Source organism: Morone saxatilis, unplaced genomic scaffold (assembly GCF_004916995.1).
Source record: "Morone saxatilis isolate NCDOM2014 unplaced genomic scaffold, NCSU_SB_2.0 Contig21, whole genome shotgun sequence".
In the NCBI taxonomy this organism is placed as follows: domain Eukaryota; kingdom Metazoa; phylum Chordata; class Actinopteri; family Moronidae; genus Morone; species Morone saxatilis.
The window spans coordinates 2,799,202-2,822,136 of NW_023339774.1; the positions used below are offsets into that span (position 1 = coordinate 2,799,202).

Below are 22,935 nucleotides of genomic sequence, written 5' to 3' on the forward strand. Positions count from 1 at the left end.
CTTATAGACAATTTCCTTCAGTCCAACAGCTGTATTATACCAGTAATGCCAATTCTGTCTGTTATTTAATTTCCTCTGTGACTGTTTGGAGTCTCATCCACATATTTATAGACAATTAGGTCGGACAAAGCTGTAATCATTCATTTCTCTTAGCAAAAAACTGGTGATGCTGTTTAGTGTAATGTATTAGTAACATTAGTAGTAGTGCAATATCTGCAGGATCTCCAATTCACAACTAAACCCCCACTGCTGACTAAATCAAGCATGCACCTTTGTTCAACTTGAAACAATGCACCCTCTCCACATTTTAAAATTTGCACCAGTGCATGTGATTATACAGCCTAATCATTTTACATCTTTACATATAGAACAAGTGAACCTACACATTGGGCCAATGCAGTTTTTGCATTTTTATTGTATTAAAACATGTTTTTATTAATATATTAAATATATGTATCATCATTATTCTAATTATCATTCTTTAATGTTGCACACTAGTCTGTTAGCAGCCTTAAGTGTAAGTAACCATGCATTTCACTGCACATAATAAATAACAAATAAAACCTTTGAAACTCTAATCTTGTTTGGAGCCATTATTATTTACCATATGAGTTTACCTTGCCTTGTAGATTATAGTACAATGGGATGCTAAGGGAACCATACCCTGTTAGTATACAAGACATCAACTGAAATCTCCTCTACAGGAGTTGATAAAATACATGTGTTGCCAGACATAAATAAAAATGCAACTTTAGAAAGCAGCAGTCAAATAACAAAAGGTTTTGACAAAGATTTACTTTTTTTGGTAAGATATTTCTGTGGCTGTTTTACCAACACTCACAATTAGTTAAAATTTTTCCAGCGGTTAGAAGCTGCTTTATTTACTTTGTGCATTATGTTGTGCAATAATGGTACATTTTAAATGCATATGAACATCAACAACAGTAAAGTTAGCGGTTATTTGTCCTGCAAACTGACTGTGAGTATACTTCCAGTATGCACACAACATACTCAAGGCCTGCTTAGAATTAGTGTGTAGTTCCGAGGAGGAGCTGTCACACACAGGTGTAATTACTGACATTACTGTAATAGTGGCTGCATTCCATTTAGTACAGACAGGTCCGGGGGCCATGTTCATGTTGGCTCAATGGTTTTACTTACTGACACATCTAAGTGGAACAAAGCAAATTATTAATGTTATTAGTAAAACCAGTGCTTGTCCTGTTCAGACCAGTTGATATGTGTGCTCCAATCGTCTGAGGCACAGACTCTATTTGATATTAATTCACATTTGGTTCAACACATAATTGGCACTTTTTATGCACCACATATCGGCTGTCAATAAAGAACTATTACTGCCTCTAGTTGAGATATTAAATTATGTAATTTGTGTTTTATTTTCTGCATCAGTTGGAAACAGTGTAAAGAAAACTGCAACACTGACTGGGAAGACTGGGAAGACTGGGACTGCTGCTGCTGTATGTGTGTGTGTGTGTGTGTGATATTAAGAGACATTTGATTGGAAGCTTTAGGATCTTAATCTCTTTGTCTGTTCGATAGCCTTTACAAAGCATGTGGGTGTGTTGGATTCTGTCAGGCCTTAAGACCAGTAGAAAGGTTACTGTTGAAATGCCAACAGCCATGGCAGCCTGTCTTTCTGTCTCATGTCTCTATGTGTCTGTAGAGCGTCTTGCTGTCTGTCTGTCTTTCTGTCGGTTTGTGTTTTGATGAAAACATTTGAAATAATTGTGTAAAATGATCGACATTATGGAAACCTTCAGTTTTCCATGCTGAATATGCCTATATCTGTAACCTATAATGCTGGGGTAAAGTGTGAATCATATTGTAGGAATATCCAGTAAGGAAAATTCAATGGTTGCAATAATAAACAGTTGGTTCAGGTTAGGGAACGATCGTGGTCATTGTTAAAAGAAACAGACACTGACTGTCTGTGGTCTCCTGTGTTAAAGTTTAATTTCATTAAAGTTTGTTGACCCATCCATCCACTCCGACAGTGGCCGCGAAATGTTCAAAAAGGACGTAAAAGGCCCCACTCTAAAGCAAGTGTTTGGTCCTTCCTAGGCTACTAGACACAAAATGGCTCTTTCTAATGCATTTTCAGGTGATAATACACTAATTAAAAGATTAATATTATATTCAATTTCTGACAATAGATATTCCCAAATGTTACACACTGGACCTTCAAAGAACATAGCACAGAAATAGGCTACATATAGCCTACATGTACAAAACAAACTTACAAAAAAAAACTACAAACTTATAGCACTTATCATCTTTAATGTATAAGAAAAATATGTGCTTTTACATAAAGAGATTTTTTCACTTTTATATCTCCTTATGATTCTCAAGATGTTTGACTTCAGGCTGATACTTGACGCCCCTGCATCCCCCTCTGGTGTGTCTGAGCGGCGGGTATCCTCTCTGCGTCCCTCTGCCTCCATCAGGACGCAGAGCTCCGCCTCGGATGCAGCTGCTGCTGTTTATCTGATTACCGCGATACAAGCTGCATCTCCTTAAAGCGACACTCCGGCTTAATTAATTAGACCACCGGAGAGAGGAGGAGAGAGCGGCCGACGATGCAGATGACGAGAGGGAGCAGCATCCGCCGGTCGCCACCATCTTCTCCCTGCAGGACGTCGCCGCTTCATTTCACCGCCTCGGGGTTATGAAACCGGCTGCAGTCTAACCCTGCATGCCCGCAGAAAAACCTCCCAAGACCTCCCTCCTCCCTCCTCGGCTCTTCATTCTGCGATTCATGGACTGTCAGTGCGTCACACTCGTTCTCTCTGCGCCTTTTCTTCCGCAGACGCGTCGCCACCTCCTTGCCTCGTATTTAGGTTATGAAATAGGCTGCAATAACGCGGCCTCCCGTTCCTCAGTCCCGCTGCGCACACGGACTCTGTAGCCCTCATGGCCTCTGTTAAATGCGTCCCTAAATCAGCCGTTTGCGCGTCCTTGTTCGCCTGTCCGGCCTTTTGCATCTCCGCGTTCCTGTTCGCCGCCCATGCGTCGCCGCTGCCTCTGCCGCTGCCGCGCCACCTCCTCAGCTCTTCCGCACCACATGGACTCTGAGATCTGCGTGAAGCGCGCGCCGTCTCCGCGTCCACGCCCTCCCTCTGCCGCGGATGCGGTGCGCCTGGGTACTCGCTGTCTCTTCGACCTGGCCCGTCAGTGATCCTCTGGTCCGGGGGGGCTGGTGTCCGCAGAGAGGCAGGATGGTGCGGATAGCCAGCGCGCTGGGGCTCGTCATGTTCAGCGTGGCGCTGCTCATCCTGTCGCTCATCAGCTACGTGTCCATCAAGAAGGACTTCCTGCTCAGCACCCCCAGATACGGACCTAATGGAGGACCCAGATTGTCCATGTTCCACGCAGGGTTTCGGTGAGTCCAGGCCAGGCTGTAGAGCTGTAGAGCTGTAGACGCGGTTCGCATCAGATCAGCTGTTTGGTTTTTAGTTTGAGCTATTTCAGGTGTGTACATGCCGACAGGGTAGAAAGACCAGTTGAATGTAACCTAGAATTCCTCCTTATGTGGCATTTATTGATTGTTTATGTTTTGACTGAGTCTTAAATCCTCATACATGAAACTGTTTTATAGTTTTGGAGTTGCACATTAACCTCTCAGTCTGTAATGGAGCAATCTAATCAGAAGAGTGCATCAACTTTACCTGCTGAAACAGCTTTTAAGCAGGTCAGGAAGGCGAAGGCCTCACTGCTGTCTGCGGCCTGTCAGCTCACACACTGTGCCGCTGTGCTTCTGTGCTTTCATGCAGTATTTGTCATTACCTATAGGTTGGATGATACACTGAATAGTGTTTTTGCTTCTGCTGTATTAAAATGTTCATTCACATTATTTACACACTATAGGGCCAAAATTCTGTGGACACTCCTGTCTACACACTTTGATGTGCTTTTGGGCCGGCTGTATTTCATGGTTTGAGCTAGGCCCAATTGAATAATGCTCACGTCTGTGTTTGACAACTGGGATTGAGAACGGGCTGTAAAGGGTGTAGGAGAAACTACGGTGCGAAAAAACACAAACTCCATATCTACAGCCAGTGTAGAAACATGGCAGTTCAACATAGTGGACTCCATAGAAGCCTACCCTCGGCGTGTGTGAGATAACAATATCAGCTCATTCTAAAATAACAAAAAAAGGTGATTATACACTAATGAAAACGCAACTATGAATATTATATTCCGTTTTCCTAAATGTTACACACTGCACCTTTTTTAACTTGTGGATTGTGACGGGATGCAAACTCCAGTGTCTTTAATAATGCTCTTGAGGCTGAATAGGAGCAAATTCCTGCAGCCAGGTGGAAAGTCTGAAAACTCACTGGCAGCCTTAATTTTAAAAAGCAAACAACTTTGCCTCAGATGCTCAGTCCAGCAATCAGACTTTTAAAGACCAAGACTAAGCTGAATTCTCACAGGGGTCACAGTGAGGAGGAAACACATGACTGCTAGCATTAGCTACAGTAGTTCAGTTCTCATGTAAACAAGCCTCTTACTGAATGTAGCCAACATATCAGCTAGCATGTGGAATAAAATGAAGAGGTTTCATTATGTTGTGAGATGATGGGCTCCTGGTTACATATGCTTAAACCCTCTGCTCAGCTGAGGTGGACAAAATATCAGAACAGCCAACTAAGCACTTATCTGACCTCCGTGTAGAAGGAAATCTAGGCTGTTTTTAGATGGAAGTTGCTGACAGACATAAATCTGTGCTGACAGTAAACTCTAAAACCTTTAAAAAAATATCACAGCTAACAGGTGATCATTTGTGAAAAACATTAAAGGAAAATGAAATTTTGGGAAATACACTTATTTGCTTTCTTTAGTTAGAACAGAAGTTTGATACTGATCAAGACTGGTACTGAAGTCACAACATGGTTAGCCTAGCTTAGCATAAAGACTGGAAGCAGAGGGCAACAGCTAGCCTGGCTTGGTCCAAATTTCAAACCTGCAACTGCCAACACCTCTAAAGCTCAACCTAATGCACACATGTTATTTATACATTTGAAATATTCAACTATGTGACGTAGAAACTGCTAGTTTCACTATGACTACTACTGTTACGGTGCTACTTCTAGTACTACTCTTACTATTACTGCTGCTACTATTTGTAAGCCTAAATGTACTGCTAGTAATCTGTCATTACTACTACTACTTTACCACTATGACTACTACTACTACTACTACTACTACTGCTAGAAGCTATACGTATATTTATATGTAGGCTAAAGTATTTAGCCTCAATTCAGACTTAGTCTTTATGGTTAAAACATCAGATAAGGTGAAGACAGATGATTAGTGACATCCTAGTCATTTACAGAGGGAGTTTCCTCCACCAGAAATGTACTTATGTAACAGTACTTACAGTAGTACTGTTACTGCCGCTGTCTCTTAAATATCTGATCTAAATGTCTCAGCAGTATCAGTTCAGGTTTGTATTTTCTAACAGACAGCAAGCGTGTTATTGATACATTTGACCATAAATATACAGACAATCTATCATGTCAGTGGTGGATGATACTTACTGGTTACAGCTTTGCCCTGATATACTGGTCTGAATGTAGCACATATTAGTGTGTTTTCTCAGTCAGTGTGAGTGTGTATCAGCCTGAAGGAAAACAGGGCATCTGTCACTTAATCCCACAGCTGTGAACTAGATCAGCTCATTAACACACAGCTCTTCTGTCTCTCCTTTAGAACATTTATTGACACATTTCTGTCTGGTTGGTTTATGCACATTGGGAAGTATTTATTTATAAATATTTAAGAAATGCAAATTGAAATTTGATAAAACTTCTTTAGCAATGAAACTTTTTTAATAGCTTTTTTTTTTTTTTTAACAGTAGCTCAAGTTGATTTTATGCTAATATAGTCAAGACTAAAACATGTTTCCGCCCCTTGTTTGCATTTGCTTTAACAGCAACTGTATTTGTACTAAAAGAAGACAACAGAGTGGTGAGTATGATATAGCAGGGTTGTTATACTTGCTCTGTGAAAATGTATAATATACTGAGTTTATCAAGACAACAGGTAACCATTGAGTAAGTCTTAAGTTAGCAACAGAAAATGCAATTAACAACATATTTAATCAAGAGCAGAGCAGAAATATGACAACATATATTCAATAACATTTGATTGCTTGTCCCAATATACGTTTACGTATTATTTATTAAAAATGCATGTTTCTCTCTGCAGCTAATATTCTACATATAGTGACAATTTATGGTATACAATGCACAAAGGACAAAACAGAAGTAGCTACTCCCGCTGTAAAACATTAGAATAAACTGAAGGTTTCTGAAGTAAGTATTAACACTAAAAAATGTATAAAGAAGCATAAAACTGTTTGCAACTCACCCAATTTAACGTGCAGTTAAAGTGGGAAGAGCTGCTTTTCCCCTACCCAGTATACACATTTCACTTTTTTTTTTATTTTTTTTTTATTAAAGCAATATTGTCACTCTTGCAGAAACTTTTTGTCCATCAGTTTGGAATGGCAGACTGCTCTAAAAACTAGAAAATCCACGAACCTCAGTCGCCATTGCTATGGAGAAGAAGTCAGCCAGAGGCACGAATCAGAGTGGGAGCATATTTAAAACATGCAGTTAGAGTTGGGACCGATCCAGTCCAATATTGGTATTGGGTGCCTGTACTGATGTAGTTCACATATATTGGAGTGATGTCACCAATCCACGTACCAATCAAATCCAGATTCCATAGTCTGATGGTTTTATGAATTATGTAATGAAATTCTAAGTATATAGCCAAAATGTTGCAGCAGAAATGAATTCTTTATTAACCGTTTAACAAAGACTTCCAGAAGTCCCCATATTTTTTTCTAAGAGTTAGATGTACAGATGGAACTTGTACTTGACCATGAATGTAACATGAAACAGCCTGCAACTGAGTGAGCTAACAGTTGGCTAACTCAACATGTCTTTAGAGATATTTTCCTAAATCAATATTCGGATCGGAACTAGTAAAAAGTGGATTGATGCAGTTGGGAACAAAACAATGTGATTGGATGTTTCTTGTCAAAATGTGCCTTGGGAATCCGAATTGTGGTTAACTTCTCGGTGAATTTTTATGTCCATGGGCTCTTTGGTACTGATGATTCAACCAGCAGAGTTTTATGCCGATCCGAGCTGCAGCAGTGCTCAATCTGTATGTCCCGTATCATTGTCTATGGGGAAAAATCAGTGGGCTACTTCCGGAATCAGCAGTGTCCAAAATACTTCACAACTCTATTTTAAAGCCATAGTTTGACATTTGACGTTACACATCTTATTTTATTTCCTAGCACAAAATGGTAAAGTACTTAGTTTGCTTGTGCACTGCAAGTATACTTGAAGTTAATGTGTCCTATACTTTAGCCACTACTGGCTGTGTGAATGACCACCTCTAGAACTAGTTTAGATAGTCACATCCTGTGTATGTGTGTGTGTCAGGTGTTTACACCTGGATTTAATGCATTTTTACTGCATCTGATTCCAGTCCAAACAGAATGTCTGACACCAGAGCTACTTTTTAACAGGTTTTAGTAAGGCCACTGCAGTACAGGTCCATGTGAAATCACTCTGTAAATCTCTTGTCCGACATGTTCGGTCAGGTCCGGAGTGTGATGCTAAAACAGCGTCGTTCTGATGAAGGTTCTGGAGGCCAGCGAACCGTCCTTGGCTGTGATTTACAGCGCAAGAGCCACATTCATTTTCCTCCCGCCTGTGATCATTTTCCTCTTTGCTCGCCGTCACCACCGGCCAAGGTTATGCTCAGAGTGAGTTAGATGTGAAGGAGAGCAGCATTTTGAAGAGAAAACACTCTGCTGGTGGACAGATCTAAATTTCTTGCTGTGTTGTTGTAGAGTTTATCACAAGGAACATGGTGCTTCATGGGAATCTTTGGTTTTGCTCTGCTCTGTATCCAGTAGTTGACGAGGGTGTTAGTCCATCTGATGGTCTATGATGTGCTCTGAAAAACCTTTCATATTACAATGAAAACAAGGCCTCCTGACCTTTCCTGTTGAAGCACCATTAGGCCCACTGGACTCTAATTGTTGGATTTTCATGAAATTTACCACACTGAAGCAGTGTTTATGCTTGATGGAGCTACCCCAGGTGTGTTTTCTGTAACTGGCCCTCCTAGAGCAGTACCTTCAGTCAAGATCCAGGAGAGAGGTTAATGCTGCCGGACAATGAAGAATTTTGTTTTATTTTAGGCACAATTATCATAGAGAAAAGAAATGTCCGGTGAGGTACAAAGAGTGACGACTTATGCAGGTTGGGTAGATCGTAGATCCTCAAACCCAGGAGTATATTTTTCTTTCTTTATCGCGTAACCTATTTAACTTGCGTATGTAGTTTAGATGTCCGTAGCATACTTATTTTACCCAAACCATGATGTTTTCCTAAACCTAATGAAGTAGTTGTGATGCCTAAATCTAACCAACCTGAGACTGTTGTATAACGCCTGACTATTGTTACCATGAAGACGAAGATCACCTGACTTTGTCCTCCTCCACGTCCTAAAATGCAGCAGCTCTAAGAACTGTAAATGACACATGGAAGCTTAAAATGCGCAAAATGGTTATTTTGTAATCATTATAATTAGTTTTGCAGGGAATTTGGTCATAAATAACAGTATTGGTGAAATTACAGTATGATTATGCTAGATGAAGACAATGCAAAGCACAATGCTAGAAGTTATTTCAGTTCATCCTGAGGGGAACATTGTTTGACCCAAGTTTCATGGCAGTCCATCCAATAGTTGTTTAGATATTTCACTCAAAACCAAAAAACTTCAACTTCATAATGATGCTAGAGAAAAGTCAGGGTATCACCAAAGTCAAAAGGGGATCATGAATGTCTGTAACAAATTTTGTGGCAATCTATTCAATAGATATTTCACTGGATAAGTGACCTATCGACCTTCCTTTGCAGAGCTTTCTTTAAGAAACTTTTATACATTCATACTTAACATTTAATAAGGATTTTGCTGTATACATGAACTCACTAAAGGTTAAAAACTATTTCACCGATACAATAAAACACAAAGTTTTATAAAGTTAATGTGAAAATCTGTTTTTCCCTGTTTACTTCCACAATTTGTTGTACTACTGTTGGTAGACCAAAAATGTATTTTACTGTGCCCAATTGTTGAAATGTTTGTCTTCTTATTTTGTCAGCACTTTGTTATTGTTGCAACTCAAATTATCAACATTGGAGCTGTATTATATAAGTGCTGTGTGATGTAGCGTAAGTATCTGAAATGCACTTTACCTCTGCATGCCAGGTCTTTATAGTCTCCTTTTAGGTATTCCTTTCTGTCAGTTTAATGTCATCTTAAAGTCACTGGTGATGATTAAGATAAGAGTAAGTGAGCTTTTGTTTTGTTTTACATTCCTCCTGCAGCGAGAGGCCGCCTCGCAAACCCGACCTGAGGTGAATACAGAGTGACGTTTTAATTAAAAACACAAGGATGTGCTCTGTCTGTCCTTTTCCTTTTTATTTGAATATTTTTATTCTTCTACGGGAGTTTGATCTTTACTCTGCCTACCTACCTACCTACCTTCCTACCTACCTACCCGCCCACCCAACGACGGTCTGACTCTGAGCAACAAACCAAACAGCTTACTTCTTGCTGTTGATCATTTGAAGCGTGGGAGCAGCAGAATCTTTGGTCTTTCTCGTAAAACCATCAGCAGCTTCTGCTTCAGCTGTTGTTGGCCAAGCTGAAACCTGCAGCCACCAAACAGTTTGTGTCACGAACAAGACACAAAGCAATGAGTCTATGACCCTGAATTTTCTCTGAAGCCTTTTGTATGGTGCGGTGTTGGATTTGAAACAGCATGAAATTAATCAGTTAGACGAATACTAAGAGTAAACATAATTTTTGAATTATATTTCCAAATTATCCTCAGATCTCATTTTGTGGAACAGAATTCCATTATTAAATCACTATATATTTCTAATAAAGAAACTTGCAGTAAGAAGTGTTTAGTTATGTTATTAACAGGTTTCTTATTGTATTCAAGGTGCCATTCTTACTGACATGAATCATCCACACATTTGGGGATTAGTAACAAAATAGTACGGAGGCCCAAACAATGTCTAATCTTAATCTTAGTTATTATCTTCTGCATCCAAGATAATAACTTAGTAATAAAGTAATATTTCTGCAATCCGGAATATATTGAAATGTCAATATATTGGCATATTAACTAAGTAGTCTTGATGCAAAGTGAGATCTGCAATTTGTTCATCTTTAGTATTTCTACAGTATTATTCTGGCCAAATTCTTATCGGTCCCTTTTTTTCATGCTGATCCTGATTCAGCGCTGCACCTCTCTGGCTGAGCCTCACTGTCTACAAAGATGGCAGACACTGCAACAACAATATAAAGCTTCTGGAGGTCTGACTGCCATCAGATCCAGGTCAAACAGTATTTACACATGCTTTTTAAGGTTTGTTTTAGACTGGCCGGGCATCACTGACATGGAGTTTGCCATGTAGGACAGTATGAGTTACAGAATGTTTGAAAGATCACATAAGCTTTTGGTGTCGGATTTCGTCAAAATCTCAGTGATCAAACCTCTGACACTGTCTAAACTGCCCTGATGCAGTAAACTCCACGGACCTTGTTCTTCATGCAAAATGAACCAAACTTAAATTTACTTGCAAATACTATTTGACCAGTTGTGTCTGCCATAGCAGAGTCTTGACCTGAAACCTTGACATTTTGATGTTTAGCTAAGATTAGTAATAAAGAGGCAAGATCTCTGTTTAAACCAACTTTCCAACATGGTGGAAAGCCCTTTTGTATCTGTATCTTGTATTTGTCTGGATCTCTGTCTGATGAGAAGATAGGTTTCATCTCTGTGCGTCCAGTACAAAGTGAGGTGAAGGACGAGTTTAGCCTAGCTTAGTTTTCACCTGCTTACAAAGACTTGAAGCAGTTGAAAACTGCAAAAGAGAAAATGTAGACCTTCCAATAACCCCAAAGCTGTCTGACTTTCATGTTGTATCTTGTTGGATAGGAAGCTAATTTTACATGTTGGTAGGTTTGACTGGATGGACATCACTCAGGCGTTTCTGAAACACATGAGAAATGACATTTAACCTCACCATGGTTGGTAAGGTATTAGTTTAGATCAGGCAAATGTAAAGTATCAAACACATATTACCTTGACTAGGATCGCTTCCATGTAACACCCATACAAATCATCCCTCCAGTTAAGGGTGAGGAAGAGGTCCGTGTACTCTGGATGATCTTCATTTTACACACTTTATATTGTCTTTAATTGAATTCCATGTCCTTGAATTGAGCATGTAGTTTTTTGTTGTTGCTTTACACCTGATGTATTCTTTTTCCCCAAACTACGATTTTCTACCGTCCAGTGAGTTTGTATTTTCAGTATTTTTAATATTCTTGATATGACGGTCCTACATAACCAGCTAGCCAATGTTAGCTACACCAATGACTTGCTAATGTTAGGACAGAGCTCAAACTTGTAACCCCAGTATGAGGACAGACCTTTTGAGATGCTGTGTCCAGTTACTGCCCTGAGCAATTGTTATTTAAAAAAAAAAAGCTCCAATGCTAACTGCTGCTAAAACCACAATGTTTTATTTTCACTTTACTACTTGTACACCAGCTGAACAAAACAAACACACAAAACCAGATGCAAGTAAATGGGACAGTATATTTTTGTATCTTTTGAAGGAGTCAGGCTTTCCGATGCTTCCACTCATTGTGCTAAACAAGGGTAAACATATGCTGGACCTTTTCCTGTACCAGATGCACAGAGATAAAATTGATGTAAATTTTCTCATTTGACCATGGGTGAGACAGAGTTTTGCTTTTACAGGAAATGGAAGGGACTGGAAGCTGTTCTAGCCTGAGAACGGGGGCAGGACCATGGACAAGAAAAACTCAAATACATTAAAAATGTCAAGGTTTTCATGCAAAAATCAGGCATTAGAAAAGCTCAGTAATAACGTAGTACATGGTTAATGTCCAGGTTAAGTCTTGGTTTTAATATTGGAAGAGGCTTCTTGCACTGCAAAAAAGTGTTCATCTTATCAAGTATGTGTATCAAGTACATGTTTATTATTAAAATGAGATCAAAAACTACCAATATGCCATGAGATGCCATGATGCCATGGGATTTCTCATGCAGTTTAAATGTCTTGAAATGCAGTAAGAAAGACATAATTTGAAAATGTGAACAGTGGTTTTAAAAACTATATTGAAAATTAAAGTAGATGATACTAAGTTTGGAGGGCAATTATTTCACTCCACATATACAAAGTCTCAAATTAACTAGGAATAACTTGCTAAGATGGACAGAAATTCTGCAACAGTTTGGCCTTACTGCTCATTTTCCTACAGTGCACTAGGTTGATTTTAATAAAGGAAGTAGGAAAGAGGCTGAAAGTCTGCGTTTACACTGAGCTGATAGTGTAAATAAAACTGTCTAAATCTGTTTTCCACTGCAGCTGGTTCCCTAGAGGAACAAAAAGGTCTATATTTGCTGAATGGCTCGTCAAACACTTGCACATTTCAATCAGCTTCCTTTGGAGGCATTTGTGAGGGTGGTTCTGATAGAGACAAAATATCAGTAATCATTCATTTTATGCAGAGCTCATCTGAAGCTCTCTAAAGAACAATTCTTATCTGGTCTTTTTTCTGTAGACATTTTTACAACGACATCAAGAAACACTTGCAGTTAGATGATCTCACTTAAATATTTTAGGTATTTCCACACCAAGTTTACATTTATGTGCAAGATATTTATACAAACACAAGTAAGTACTTACCAAATTCTTGTTTTTCTGTTGCTTCTTGCAAACCAATTAAGCATTTTCATACAATGGAAAGATTTTAGTTGTCTTTGACTGGAGGAACTCAATAAATTTTTTTATTCTTTTGTTAAGAGACATGAAAAAATGCTTTTTCAATGTTTTGTATTGCTGCTGCCCAGGGCATGGAAATTAAATGTAACACAAAAGTGTACAATTCTATCTCAAATTTGCTATAGAATTTTCCTTTTGCAAAATGTATGCACACAAATTTGTTGCATTTTTGCATTGGAACTTCAGTTCAGATCTATTGTGTAACTGCTTTTACCTCCAAGATAAATTTGCTTGTTTACAACCAGTCCGATTGTCTGACTGCTTGTGTTTCTTGACCTGTCAGATAAATGGCCTTTAAAGGTTTTCATTGCAGGTAAATGAGGATGTTTTGCATTACCCACAAACTTGAATTAAAAGAGCTAAAATGCTCTTCAAAACATTGTGAAGTGCAAGTGGATGAAGCTGACCTCCTCCTTAGACAAGAAGACTGGGTTAACCTCCATGTCTCTATCTCCTCCTCGTCGTCTGTGTAGCTCCCAGCTGGCGATGAAGTATCTGGATCCAGCTTTCACTCCTCTGACCAACTCTCTCAGCGAGGACCTGCAGAACTCCTCTAAATGGAGCTACAACAGCACTGCTTTTATACAGCTGAAGTAGGTTACACACACACACACACACACACACAAACACACACACCAACCACACAACACACAACACACACACCACACACTCAGCTTTTTGGAGTCCTAAAAAGTTTCTGCATGTTTAGTCATTTAAGGCAGTGAGCAATCAGTGGTAAAATGCTTATTTTAAAACTGCACACTTTGTTTTTAATTGTCTTTTTAATTAGAAGACCTACACTCGATAATTTAGGGTCTTTAGTTTCTTTATTTAATACATCACTTTATTTTCAGTTTTCTGGACTGTATTTATTGTTTTTCCTAATTAAAACTGTTTTCTTCTGTGTTTGTCTTCAAATCAACCAGGATGATTTCCCCCTTTTATATTAGTTTATATATATATTTAATATTTTTTTTATTTAATATATTTTATAGATAGTCTATCGATTACGAATATCCTATCGATAGAGGGAGATCTATATTTTTTTAGATATATCGATAGAGAGAGAGATTATTCGATAGAGAGAGAGATAATATAGTCGATAGAGGAGAGATATATCAGGCTTTTTTGTTTTTTTATCGATAGAGAGAGAGCGTATATCGATAGAGAGAGAGTGCGAGATATCGATAGATTTTTTTTTTTCTATGTTTGTTTGATATCGATAGAGGAGGAGATCGAGATTATCGATAGAGAGGTGGATCGAGATATCGATAGAGAGAGATCGATATCTATATATAACTCATTCAGTTCATTTGACATCCTTTTTCTAATATGCATCAAAGTCTGGCAAGTGAGGCAAGTGCAGGAGGCCAATCTCATGTCCTAAAAGGACTGGTGTGTAGGATTAAGTGGCATCTAGTGGTCAACTTGCATATTGCAACTAACTGAATACCGCTTGTGTCTGTATTTGACGACCTGGGAATGAGAACGGGCTGTGCAGAGAACATATATATATTATATATAAACATATAGAAAAATCATATTCCATTTGTGCCAATAGATCTTCCTAAATGTTACACACTAGACCTTTAAGGGCAAGTCCAAGACGAGTCTCTAGTCAGTCAAGACAACTTAAATTGAAAACTCAAAAACAGTCAACTAACTTATCAAATCAAGTCTTAAGTCAAGTCTGATGTCCCTGAGAACAACTCTGTCAGGTCTCAAATCAAGCATTTTTAAGTCTAATGTCCGGGAGTCTAAGTCCAAGACAAGTCTTGTCTATTGCTGTCTTAAATATTTTTTCATTATTGCAGGTCAGAACGTGAGGCTTGAATGTATTTGCTTTCAATATTTTTCAAATCCTCAGTGTCAAAGTTTCACAGTCTCAGTCCAAGTCAAGTGGAATCCCTGGTAGAAGCAAGTAGTTTCTGTGCAACCAGAGGTCTGAGATCACATTTAGATAAACTGATCATCAATTGAGAGGAAGCACCAGTAAATTAATGCTTACTTTGATACTGATATATTTTAACCAAAGGTTAAAAAAATCAAAGCAGCAATAACACAAGAGAACAGTCTGCTCCTCCATCATCCACAAACATAAATCTGCTTACGAATCATGTTTAATGCAGACTGAGAATTATATACATTACATCTGAGTCATTGCCATCATAATCATTGTTTCTGCTGATTACTGGGTTTAAAGCCCTCAAAGTTTTTTTCCTTTAACCCATTGTTTGCATTTTGTTGTGGTCACTGTGCCAACTGTCTCATCAAGAGTTGTGACTGTACCACATAATGAGCAGAGCTATAAAATCAGCCAGAATTCCTCACAGCCACGCTTCAAAAAATTCACTGTATTTCTATGGCTCAGTAGTTCTCCCTGTCATTCTACAATACAATACATTGTTTAATGTCACTTCACACAAATTAAGACAAAAAAGATTTTCTTCCTTCCCTCCGGTGGCATCTTTTAATGCAGATAGTTCTGGTTTTATTGGTTTAGAAGTAAGTAAAAGTAATTTTGAACTGGCTCTTTAACTTTTCAATTTATTAACTTAAAATGGCTTCCATACTGAACAAGCATATGTAATAAGCATGTCAATGCACTGTTACTGCAACGTACTACAAGGAGTTTTTAACTGGTTATGAAACAGTCTCAATTTAATACTGTCTCTATATGACCTACATAAATAAAAACGACAATCAGAGAGAAGATTGGCTATTTCTATATAATTCGTCTTAATGCCTACCACTGGGTTGGATTCAGTCAGATTCCCCTCAAAATCAATAAAATTAAGGGGTAGAAACAATACTGCTTTTGTCCATAGATGCCGCCAGAATCAACACAGAATACAGAAACTTGTAGGGGCTTTGAGTATGCAAATGTCGAATAGTGCTATGTTTCAACATAGGTATCCCAAAACAAGTTTTACAATTTTTCCCCTGTCACATTTAAAACTGCAGGAGGTGGACATATTAACAGCAGCATCCGTAGTATAACCTGTTGGTTTTCATGTATTTAATGTTGGAAGGTTCATGGTTCTCAGCCCCTGTAGATTTCCTAGTGCTGAACGATGTATATGTACTATGAAAAAGCTTCAAAACAAAGTACAGATATTATTTAATCTAACTTGTAGATTCTTACAGTGAGGATGCAGTAATGAACAAAAATGTCTTTGTCTTGTAGAAAGGAGATCTCTCAGTACATCGACATCCCTCACAACTTCACACTGACACGAGGCTCAGTCCGAATCGGACAGCTCATGCACTATGACTACTCCAGCCACAAATACGTCTTCTCTATTGGCGAGAACTTCCGCTCACTCCTCCCTGAGGCTTCGCCGATCATCAACAAGCACTACAATGTCTGTGCCGTGGTTGGCAACAGTGGGATCCTCACCGGCTCACGCTGTGGCGCTCAGATCGAGAAGTTTGACTTTGTCTTCCGCTGCAATTTCGCGCCGACTGAGATCTTTAAGAAGGACGTTGGGCGACGGACCAACATGACAACCTTTAACCCTAGTATCCTGGAGAAATACTACAATAATTTACTGACTGTTCAGGACAGGAACAACTTCTTCTTGAGCCTAAAGAAGCTGGACGGAGCCATCCTGTGGATCCCAGCATTTTTCTTCCACACGTCAGCCACAGTGACGAGGACACTGGTTGATTTCTTCGTGGAACATCGAGGCCAGCTGAAGGTCCAGCTGGCCTGGCCCGGAAACATCATGCAGTATGTCAACAGGTAAGAAACACTGTAATGCTACATTATGTTCACAACAAAGACCCCACATCCATCTGTATGTGGTGATCTGTATATGGATACGCTATCTGGAACACAAGCCTTTGCATTTACACCTGGTATTAATAATTGTTCTTGTTATCTTCATTTGAGCTGCACCGTGATCAGATCTCAGTATGCAAATTAGGTTAAAAGACGTTTAAAATAGGATAAAAGGCCAAAGTTTTTTCGCCGACTACTTGAAGACGTATATTAAACTTTGACATTTAGACCATATTTCATTTTGATTTGCAATAGTGACACCTCTCATCCTCGGCAATTTGCAAGCAATAACCTATTGTCACTTTGGAGCTTACCTAACCCTAACCCTAAATTTCCCAGTTAAAAGCCAGTATAAGTATAAAAACTTGCCTCACATGAGACCCCAGTCTCCTAAAGGAACGTCCCTATTAACCCACCCATCCACCACATCTTCCTGCCAAGATGGACATTTTTTTGTTTTTTATACTTCATCACCTAATGCCTTTCTGCCAGGACAGGGATTTCTGGCAGACAGATTGACCTGGTGCATATACCATTAGAGTATTCGAAGCTGTAACCAATATGCCTAAGTGCTCTGTGGTTGCACATGCGCTTTACAGCAGTAAGCACAGTTTCTTATTTTACATGCATGTAGAGAACTTCTCCCATTGCGATACCCCTAGACTAGTCAATATCATCTCTGTGTCAATCTACAACTAAACAAATGATCAAAATGATTCAACAGATTTCTGTTTTGCTGAACCAAACCAACAATGCATTAGTCTGTTTCTGAATAGTTACAGCTCACAAATATATACTTTCACTTTAAAAAGAAGGATCAGTTATTTCCTAAAACAGCTGGGCACTGTCGTTTTTAGCAATCATTACTCAAACTGGAGAAAATAGAAACATTTTTGAAGATTATGTTCAGCAGCGGTTGATATATATTTGATATTCTAGTGAGTATGGCAAGACTGGGCCTCTATGCGCTATAATATGCTATATCAAATCAGTGTTGGAATTTGGCCTTTTCATGGGTTTTGTTGATAGTAAGAAAGAATTTAGATTTTCCAACCCAACCTTGTTTCCTTATAATTACATTTTATTACTACTAGTTTTTTGATAAATACGTTTTGTAGGAAACTTGGTGTTCGGGTTATCTTCACTGGCAACAGTTTCACTAAGTGCTTTGTATGTCATAGGGCAGTGGTTATGGTGGATATTGACAGTTTTATTCCGCCTCTCAGTGATTTTCTGGTCAAAGTGGAGTTGAAAACAATTAGGCCCCATTTACACCTGTTGAAGGACGGTCAACGTTCCCAAAACTTCATATTTTTTACTGTGTAACGCCTGCCCATCTGTTTGTCTCTCACTGTCTTTATGTCTGTCTGTGTTTAAAATTTCCCGTAGTCGTTTCTGAAAGCTAATGTGTGGTTGTATTGTATTGAGCTGTGCTCTTTATGGCAAAGAGGAGATTTTAGGCTCCAAAGCCGGATTATAAGGAAACAGCTATTTAGCGAAAGGTATGGCACAGAGCTGTAACCGTGTGTGTGGAGAGGGATTTAGGTCTGGTGCTTAGTGTTGTAGCAGCAGAATAGGCTGTTGGTACAGTAGCCTAATCTTCACCAATCCCATTAAAACTACCTGCTCTGGAAGAATTACCACGTTTAAGCAGCTCAGCCGGCTTTCAGCACCTCAAGGACTCTTGGAAATGCTTTTTTTCAGGCCAGTTTGGAGAGTTCCCCCCTCTGTGATGCACCAGAGCAGTACTGCCTGCTAAAAGCATTAGCAGTGGTCAGATGACTTTTTTTAAATTTTTGTTTATCAACTGAAGTCATAAGTTAATTCTTTTCAATTGGATATTAATCAAATTCATACATTGCTTTTATCAAAACAAAATTCTTATTACCTATTGTTTAATAGCTCACATGATAAATTTAGCAAAATGTAGGTTTCCACTGCACTAACTAGTACGTCATACTCATCATTCTGCTACTGTTTTTCTTTTTCTACGGAAAAACTGTTCATTCACTATTTTTCTTTCACTGTTAAGGTATCAGTGAAACCGAACAGTTCCTGCAGTCGATTCTTGGTCAAAGCCTACCAAGCAACAGAGAGATTATGCTCTTTGAGCTGCATGAAGGCTTTTATTGTTCTAGATGTATTGTTCTACATCTAGACACAAAGTGTTGAGTTTCATTGTAGCTTAATAGTAATAAAAATGGTGAAGTAGAAGCGATATGAATTAATTAGTGAAAGATGAAAATATTTCTGTTAGAGCAGAGAATGAGTAATGGTATGACTCTTGTTATAATGGAATTAGTGCTGTGTAATATACATTATACTGAATTAATCAAAATAAAAGGTAAACATGCAGAAAATGGACAAGTTTGGGCAAAAATTTTAATTAAAACAGAAGCACATTAAAAATTATGAATGCTTCCGAAATAATATGATAATACACTTATAAAACAGCTAAATAGAAATAGGTCTGTCTCTAATACAAGCCCCTTTTAAACAAAGAAAAAGCCTTTAAAAAAAAAATGTAAACCTAAAAGTTTAATTTAAACGCTGAATCATTAATGTAGGAATGACTTAGCGCACGGAAATGATGTGATGAAGTGATGTAGAAACCTGAAGCCACCAGTGCTTATACACTGCAGAATAGACTTTTTTAAAGAAATGAACAAAATTAGCATATTTATAGATTCTGCAATTTTAATGAGGTAGAAGGGGTAGATGTCTTTTTTAAGAATTTTAATGTGGAAATAACAGATACATATCATAGTTCCGAGCAGATGATTTGTATATATGTCTAAATGGGATCTTCAATGTGTAATTGTTTTCGTCACTTGTACTCAACAGCTACTGGAAAACCAAGCAGCTGTCGCCAAAGCGCCTGAGTACCGGCATCCTGATGTACACGCTGGCGTCCTCCATGTGTGACCAGATCCACCTGTATGGCTTCTGGCCCTTTGGCTGGGACCCTAACACGGGTAAGGAGCTGCCATACCACTACTATGACAAGAAGGGCACCAAGTTCACCACCAAATGGCAGGAGTCCCATCAGCTGCCCGCTGAGTTCAAACTCCTCTACAAGATGCATACAGAGGGACTGCTGAAGCTCACCCTTTCCCACTGTGCTTAGGCCTAAAACTGCAGCAGGCACAACGCTTCATCAAACTCTTCTCAAACGCTTCAACAGGCCAGGGTTGTCAAGACAAGGCAGGCGAGGGAAGGATTCATGTGGTTTTGCCATAAGCAAAACCTTGCCTCTAAGGTTGAGCTGGTGCAATGGCTTCTTAAACTGTCCAAGATCCCTGAGCAAAAGCCCATAATCCTGTGCTCAAGAAGACGAACCACAACAGCTCAAGAATCATGGAGTCTATTCATTTTCTACTGCTCAAGAATCTAAAAAGGACCACAGGTAATTTTTTGGATAAGGTGGCTGCAGCTAGGCAATGTTGCTTTTCCGCAGAATATCACAACTTTGAATAGCTTCATGGTGTTTTTATCACTCATAACTCTCAGCACTACAGCTTCAAATCAGCAGACGGACTGTTTAAAACCAAGGTTGTGTTCAGACTGCATTAAAGAAAGCAGATCCCTTGTTCATTTCTATGAGACTACTGTGTTGGCGCAGTTTGGGTCCTGACACAAGGGGCAATGGCAAAAAAGTTGAACCTGGCACTTTGTTTGCTACAATTCAGTGCGATGTCATTTAGTAACGTACTGTGTGAGCAAATCAGATACGTGCACGTGCACATTGTTCCTAGATTAAATTGTAGAGAAAATTATTGTTGCTGATAACTTTCCAGAGTTGAAAAATCCTGTCATATTATTATAAACCGCCATGCAGTGATTTGGCATCTGATAAGCCTTCAAACTCATGGATCTGTTACTCAAACTGTACTTCCTGGATTGTATTTCATCCTCTCACCAGTACCTAAAGGCAACATGCTACCATCAACACAAGCCCTTGCGTTTCTTTTGCTGGGATCAGACAACACAATACCCTTGAGAGGCCACTGTGTCATATTAGGTGATCATAGTCAAAAAATAGGCCAAAACTTGGCCGAGCTTGCTGTCTTTCATGACTTGCATGACTTCCATAGGTGATCAGTTAGGAGGTTCCATAGACCAACTTCACTGTTCCACCTGATCATGACAACATCATTCCTCTTTCACTTCCTCAATTCTGCAAAAAACAAGGTGGTTTTTGCCTTTTCCGAGTTAACACGTTTAATGGGAGATGGAAACATCATAGTATCCAACATTTAACTCACATGACTGATCGGCGGTTTCAACTCTGACAGTCTCCTCATCTCTACCATGGCAATATTATACACCCATGTACATCCAGTTCCACACTAATCTGATGGTACCTTCCTCCCATTAATACATAAAACAGAAATGTCAAATTTACATCCTATTTGCTGGATTGTTTTTTACCGTTTGAGGTTTCGACGTTCTTTTAATTACCAAATCTTGCCATCTCTTTTGACCTCTTCTTCTGAATTTTACGACTGGAGAATTGGCACCACCTACTGCTTATCTTGATGAACCAACTTCTAATAGTCGCATAACAGTAGTTGAGAAAAAAAAGCATTCAATCGCATTTCCTTTTGCCCCTTTACTTTTGTTAAAATTTGGATGGAAAAAGGCTAGTGATACACTTTAAAACATTCAACATTTTAAATTTAGGCATGCAGCAGTTCTCATAGAATAACTTACAATGAGTGCAAAATTAAGAGAAATAATTAGATTAGTCACGTTATTTATAGTAGTCATAGTTATTTAGTCACAGGTTCATACGAAATCTGGATTTGTTACCCAGGTTTCAGTAAATTTATTCTTAAAGTTCCATTCCCAGAATTTTTGAAAATGCAACATTGACATATTAACACCACAGAAAGTTGTTCCAGCTGATGTGTAAGCAAGCTTTATATTTAGACATCCAGCAGACACAGAGCAACATTATCATTATTTGAGTTGCTGAGTGCTTGTGTCCACCTGATGAATGTAAGTCCAGTATTTACTCTTTTAGTTCCGATTTGGTCTCTACCAACTCTTGAGAAAAATATTGGGCTTGTTAGCTGCTAAACGTTAACTTTCTTCACCAGCAAATCGCAAATTTTATCTGTCTGCCATTTGGTGCTGGGCAAGTAGTGCACAGTGTGTTTATTAGAGCTTGTTTGCTAGAAACAAGGTTGATACAGTGGTACTGTACAGTTTAACAATTTTCCACAGCAACAACTAGCACAACCATAATCTGTAAGGACATAACTCTGAGTCAGGTTGTGTGTCCACAAGACATCTTTAACAGCACAGATAGGAATGTTGTATTTAATACCAGAGATGTCGCAATTGTAGATAAAGGTAGGGCTGTTTGCTGACTTTGTAAAATGCAACTGTACATACCTTAGCACTGCAACAAATCTGAGGTGTTACTGTTAGCTTGTTGCTCAGTGAGATAGTTTTTTTTTTTTTTAAGTGACAATCCACTTTGTAAAGATTACTAATGGTGATTGTAAACCCAGCACTATGCAACTTATCAGGAAGATTCACTTTCAGCCAGTATCCTGCTGTTTCTGTTTTTTATGTTATCGTATTTTCCCTTCCTCAATTTGTGTGTTTTAAAAAAAGATCAGGGTTTGAAAATTGGTGATATATGTTAGAATATAGCTTTATCATCCCATAGTGTTAAGAATCTCCACGTTAACCAGGTGGCTTCATTCACACACACTTATCTTTATTGGTCATGAGTTTGGTTGTGTGTGCGTGTGTCTGTGTGTAACTGTCCGCAGCTAACCTCGCATACTACTCAACCCAGCTCTTGGTAACAAGTAAAAAAAAAAAAAAAACTCATTTTATTGAGTGCATCTGTCTATACTGCCATTGATCGTGTAGGGGGCCACAAGTGATAAACAACTGCTTCAGATTGGAATCTTGTTTCTGCTAGGAACAACGTACGTGGTGGTCAGGTTTGTGTTGGCAGATTATTTTGTTGTTTTGTTGTTGTCATCCGTGGTGTTTTGGAATTGTTCCTGTCCAGATTTGCACACCAAGGTANNACACACAGCCTGCCCTGCACTCCCAGTTCCCCATCCACATGCACCTGACTGAGTTCAGTCTTCTAGTTTATATTTGCTTCTGCTAGAGGGAGTTAGTGAAGGAACATGGAGAGTTTGAAAGATTGTTATCCTGAAGTTCTGGAAGGCAGGT

The 22,935-nt window shown here is 38.9% G+C and overlaps 1 protein-coding gene across 1 annotated transcript; it reads left to right on the top strand.

The window, feature by feature from the left end:
- Nucleotides 1-2,391: 2,391 nt before the first annotated feature.
- st8sia3 (ST8 alpha-N-acetyl-neuraminide alpha-2,8-sialyltransferase 3) lies at nt 2,392-22,464 on the top strand. The gene is made up of 4 exons (XM_035667505.1): nt 2,392-3,400; nt 13,421-13,540; nt 16,135-16,692; nt 19,576-22,464. Exons 1-4 carry the CDS (start codon nt 3,147-3,149, stop codon nt 19,856-19,858), a joined length of 1,215 nt encoding a protein of 404 aa, XP_035523398.1. The 5' UTR covers nt 2,392-3,146; the 3' UTR covers nt 19,859-22,464.
- The last annotated feature ends 471 nt before the right edge of the window (nt 22,465-22,935 follow it).

What these genes read in the sequence shown, in the direction of transcription:
- st8sia3 (XM_035667505.1), top strand. Translation starts at nt 3,147, where the DNA reads ATGCGGTGCGCCTGGGTACTCGCTGTCTCTTCGACCTGGCCCGTCAGT. An exon ending in ATGTTCCACGCAGGGTTTCG is followed by an intron (nt 3,401 to 13,420) that starts GTGAGTCCAGGC and finishes TCGTCTGTGTAG; the next exon opens with CTCCCAGCTGGCGATGAAGT. An exon ending in ATCATGCAGTATGTCAACAG is followed by an intron (nt 16,693 to 19,575) that starts GTAAGAAACACT and finishes TGTACTCAACAG; the next exon opens with CTACTGGAAAACCAAGCAGC.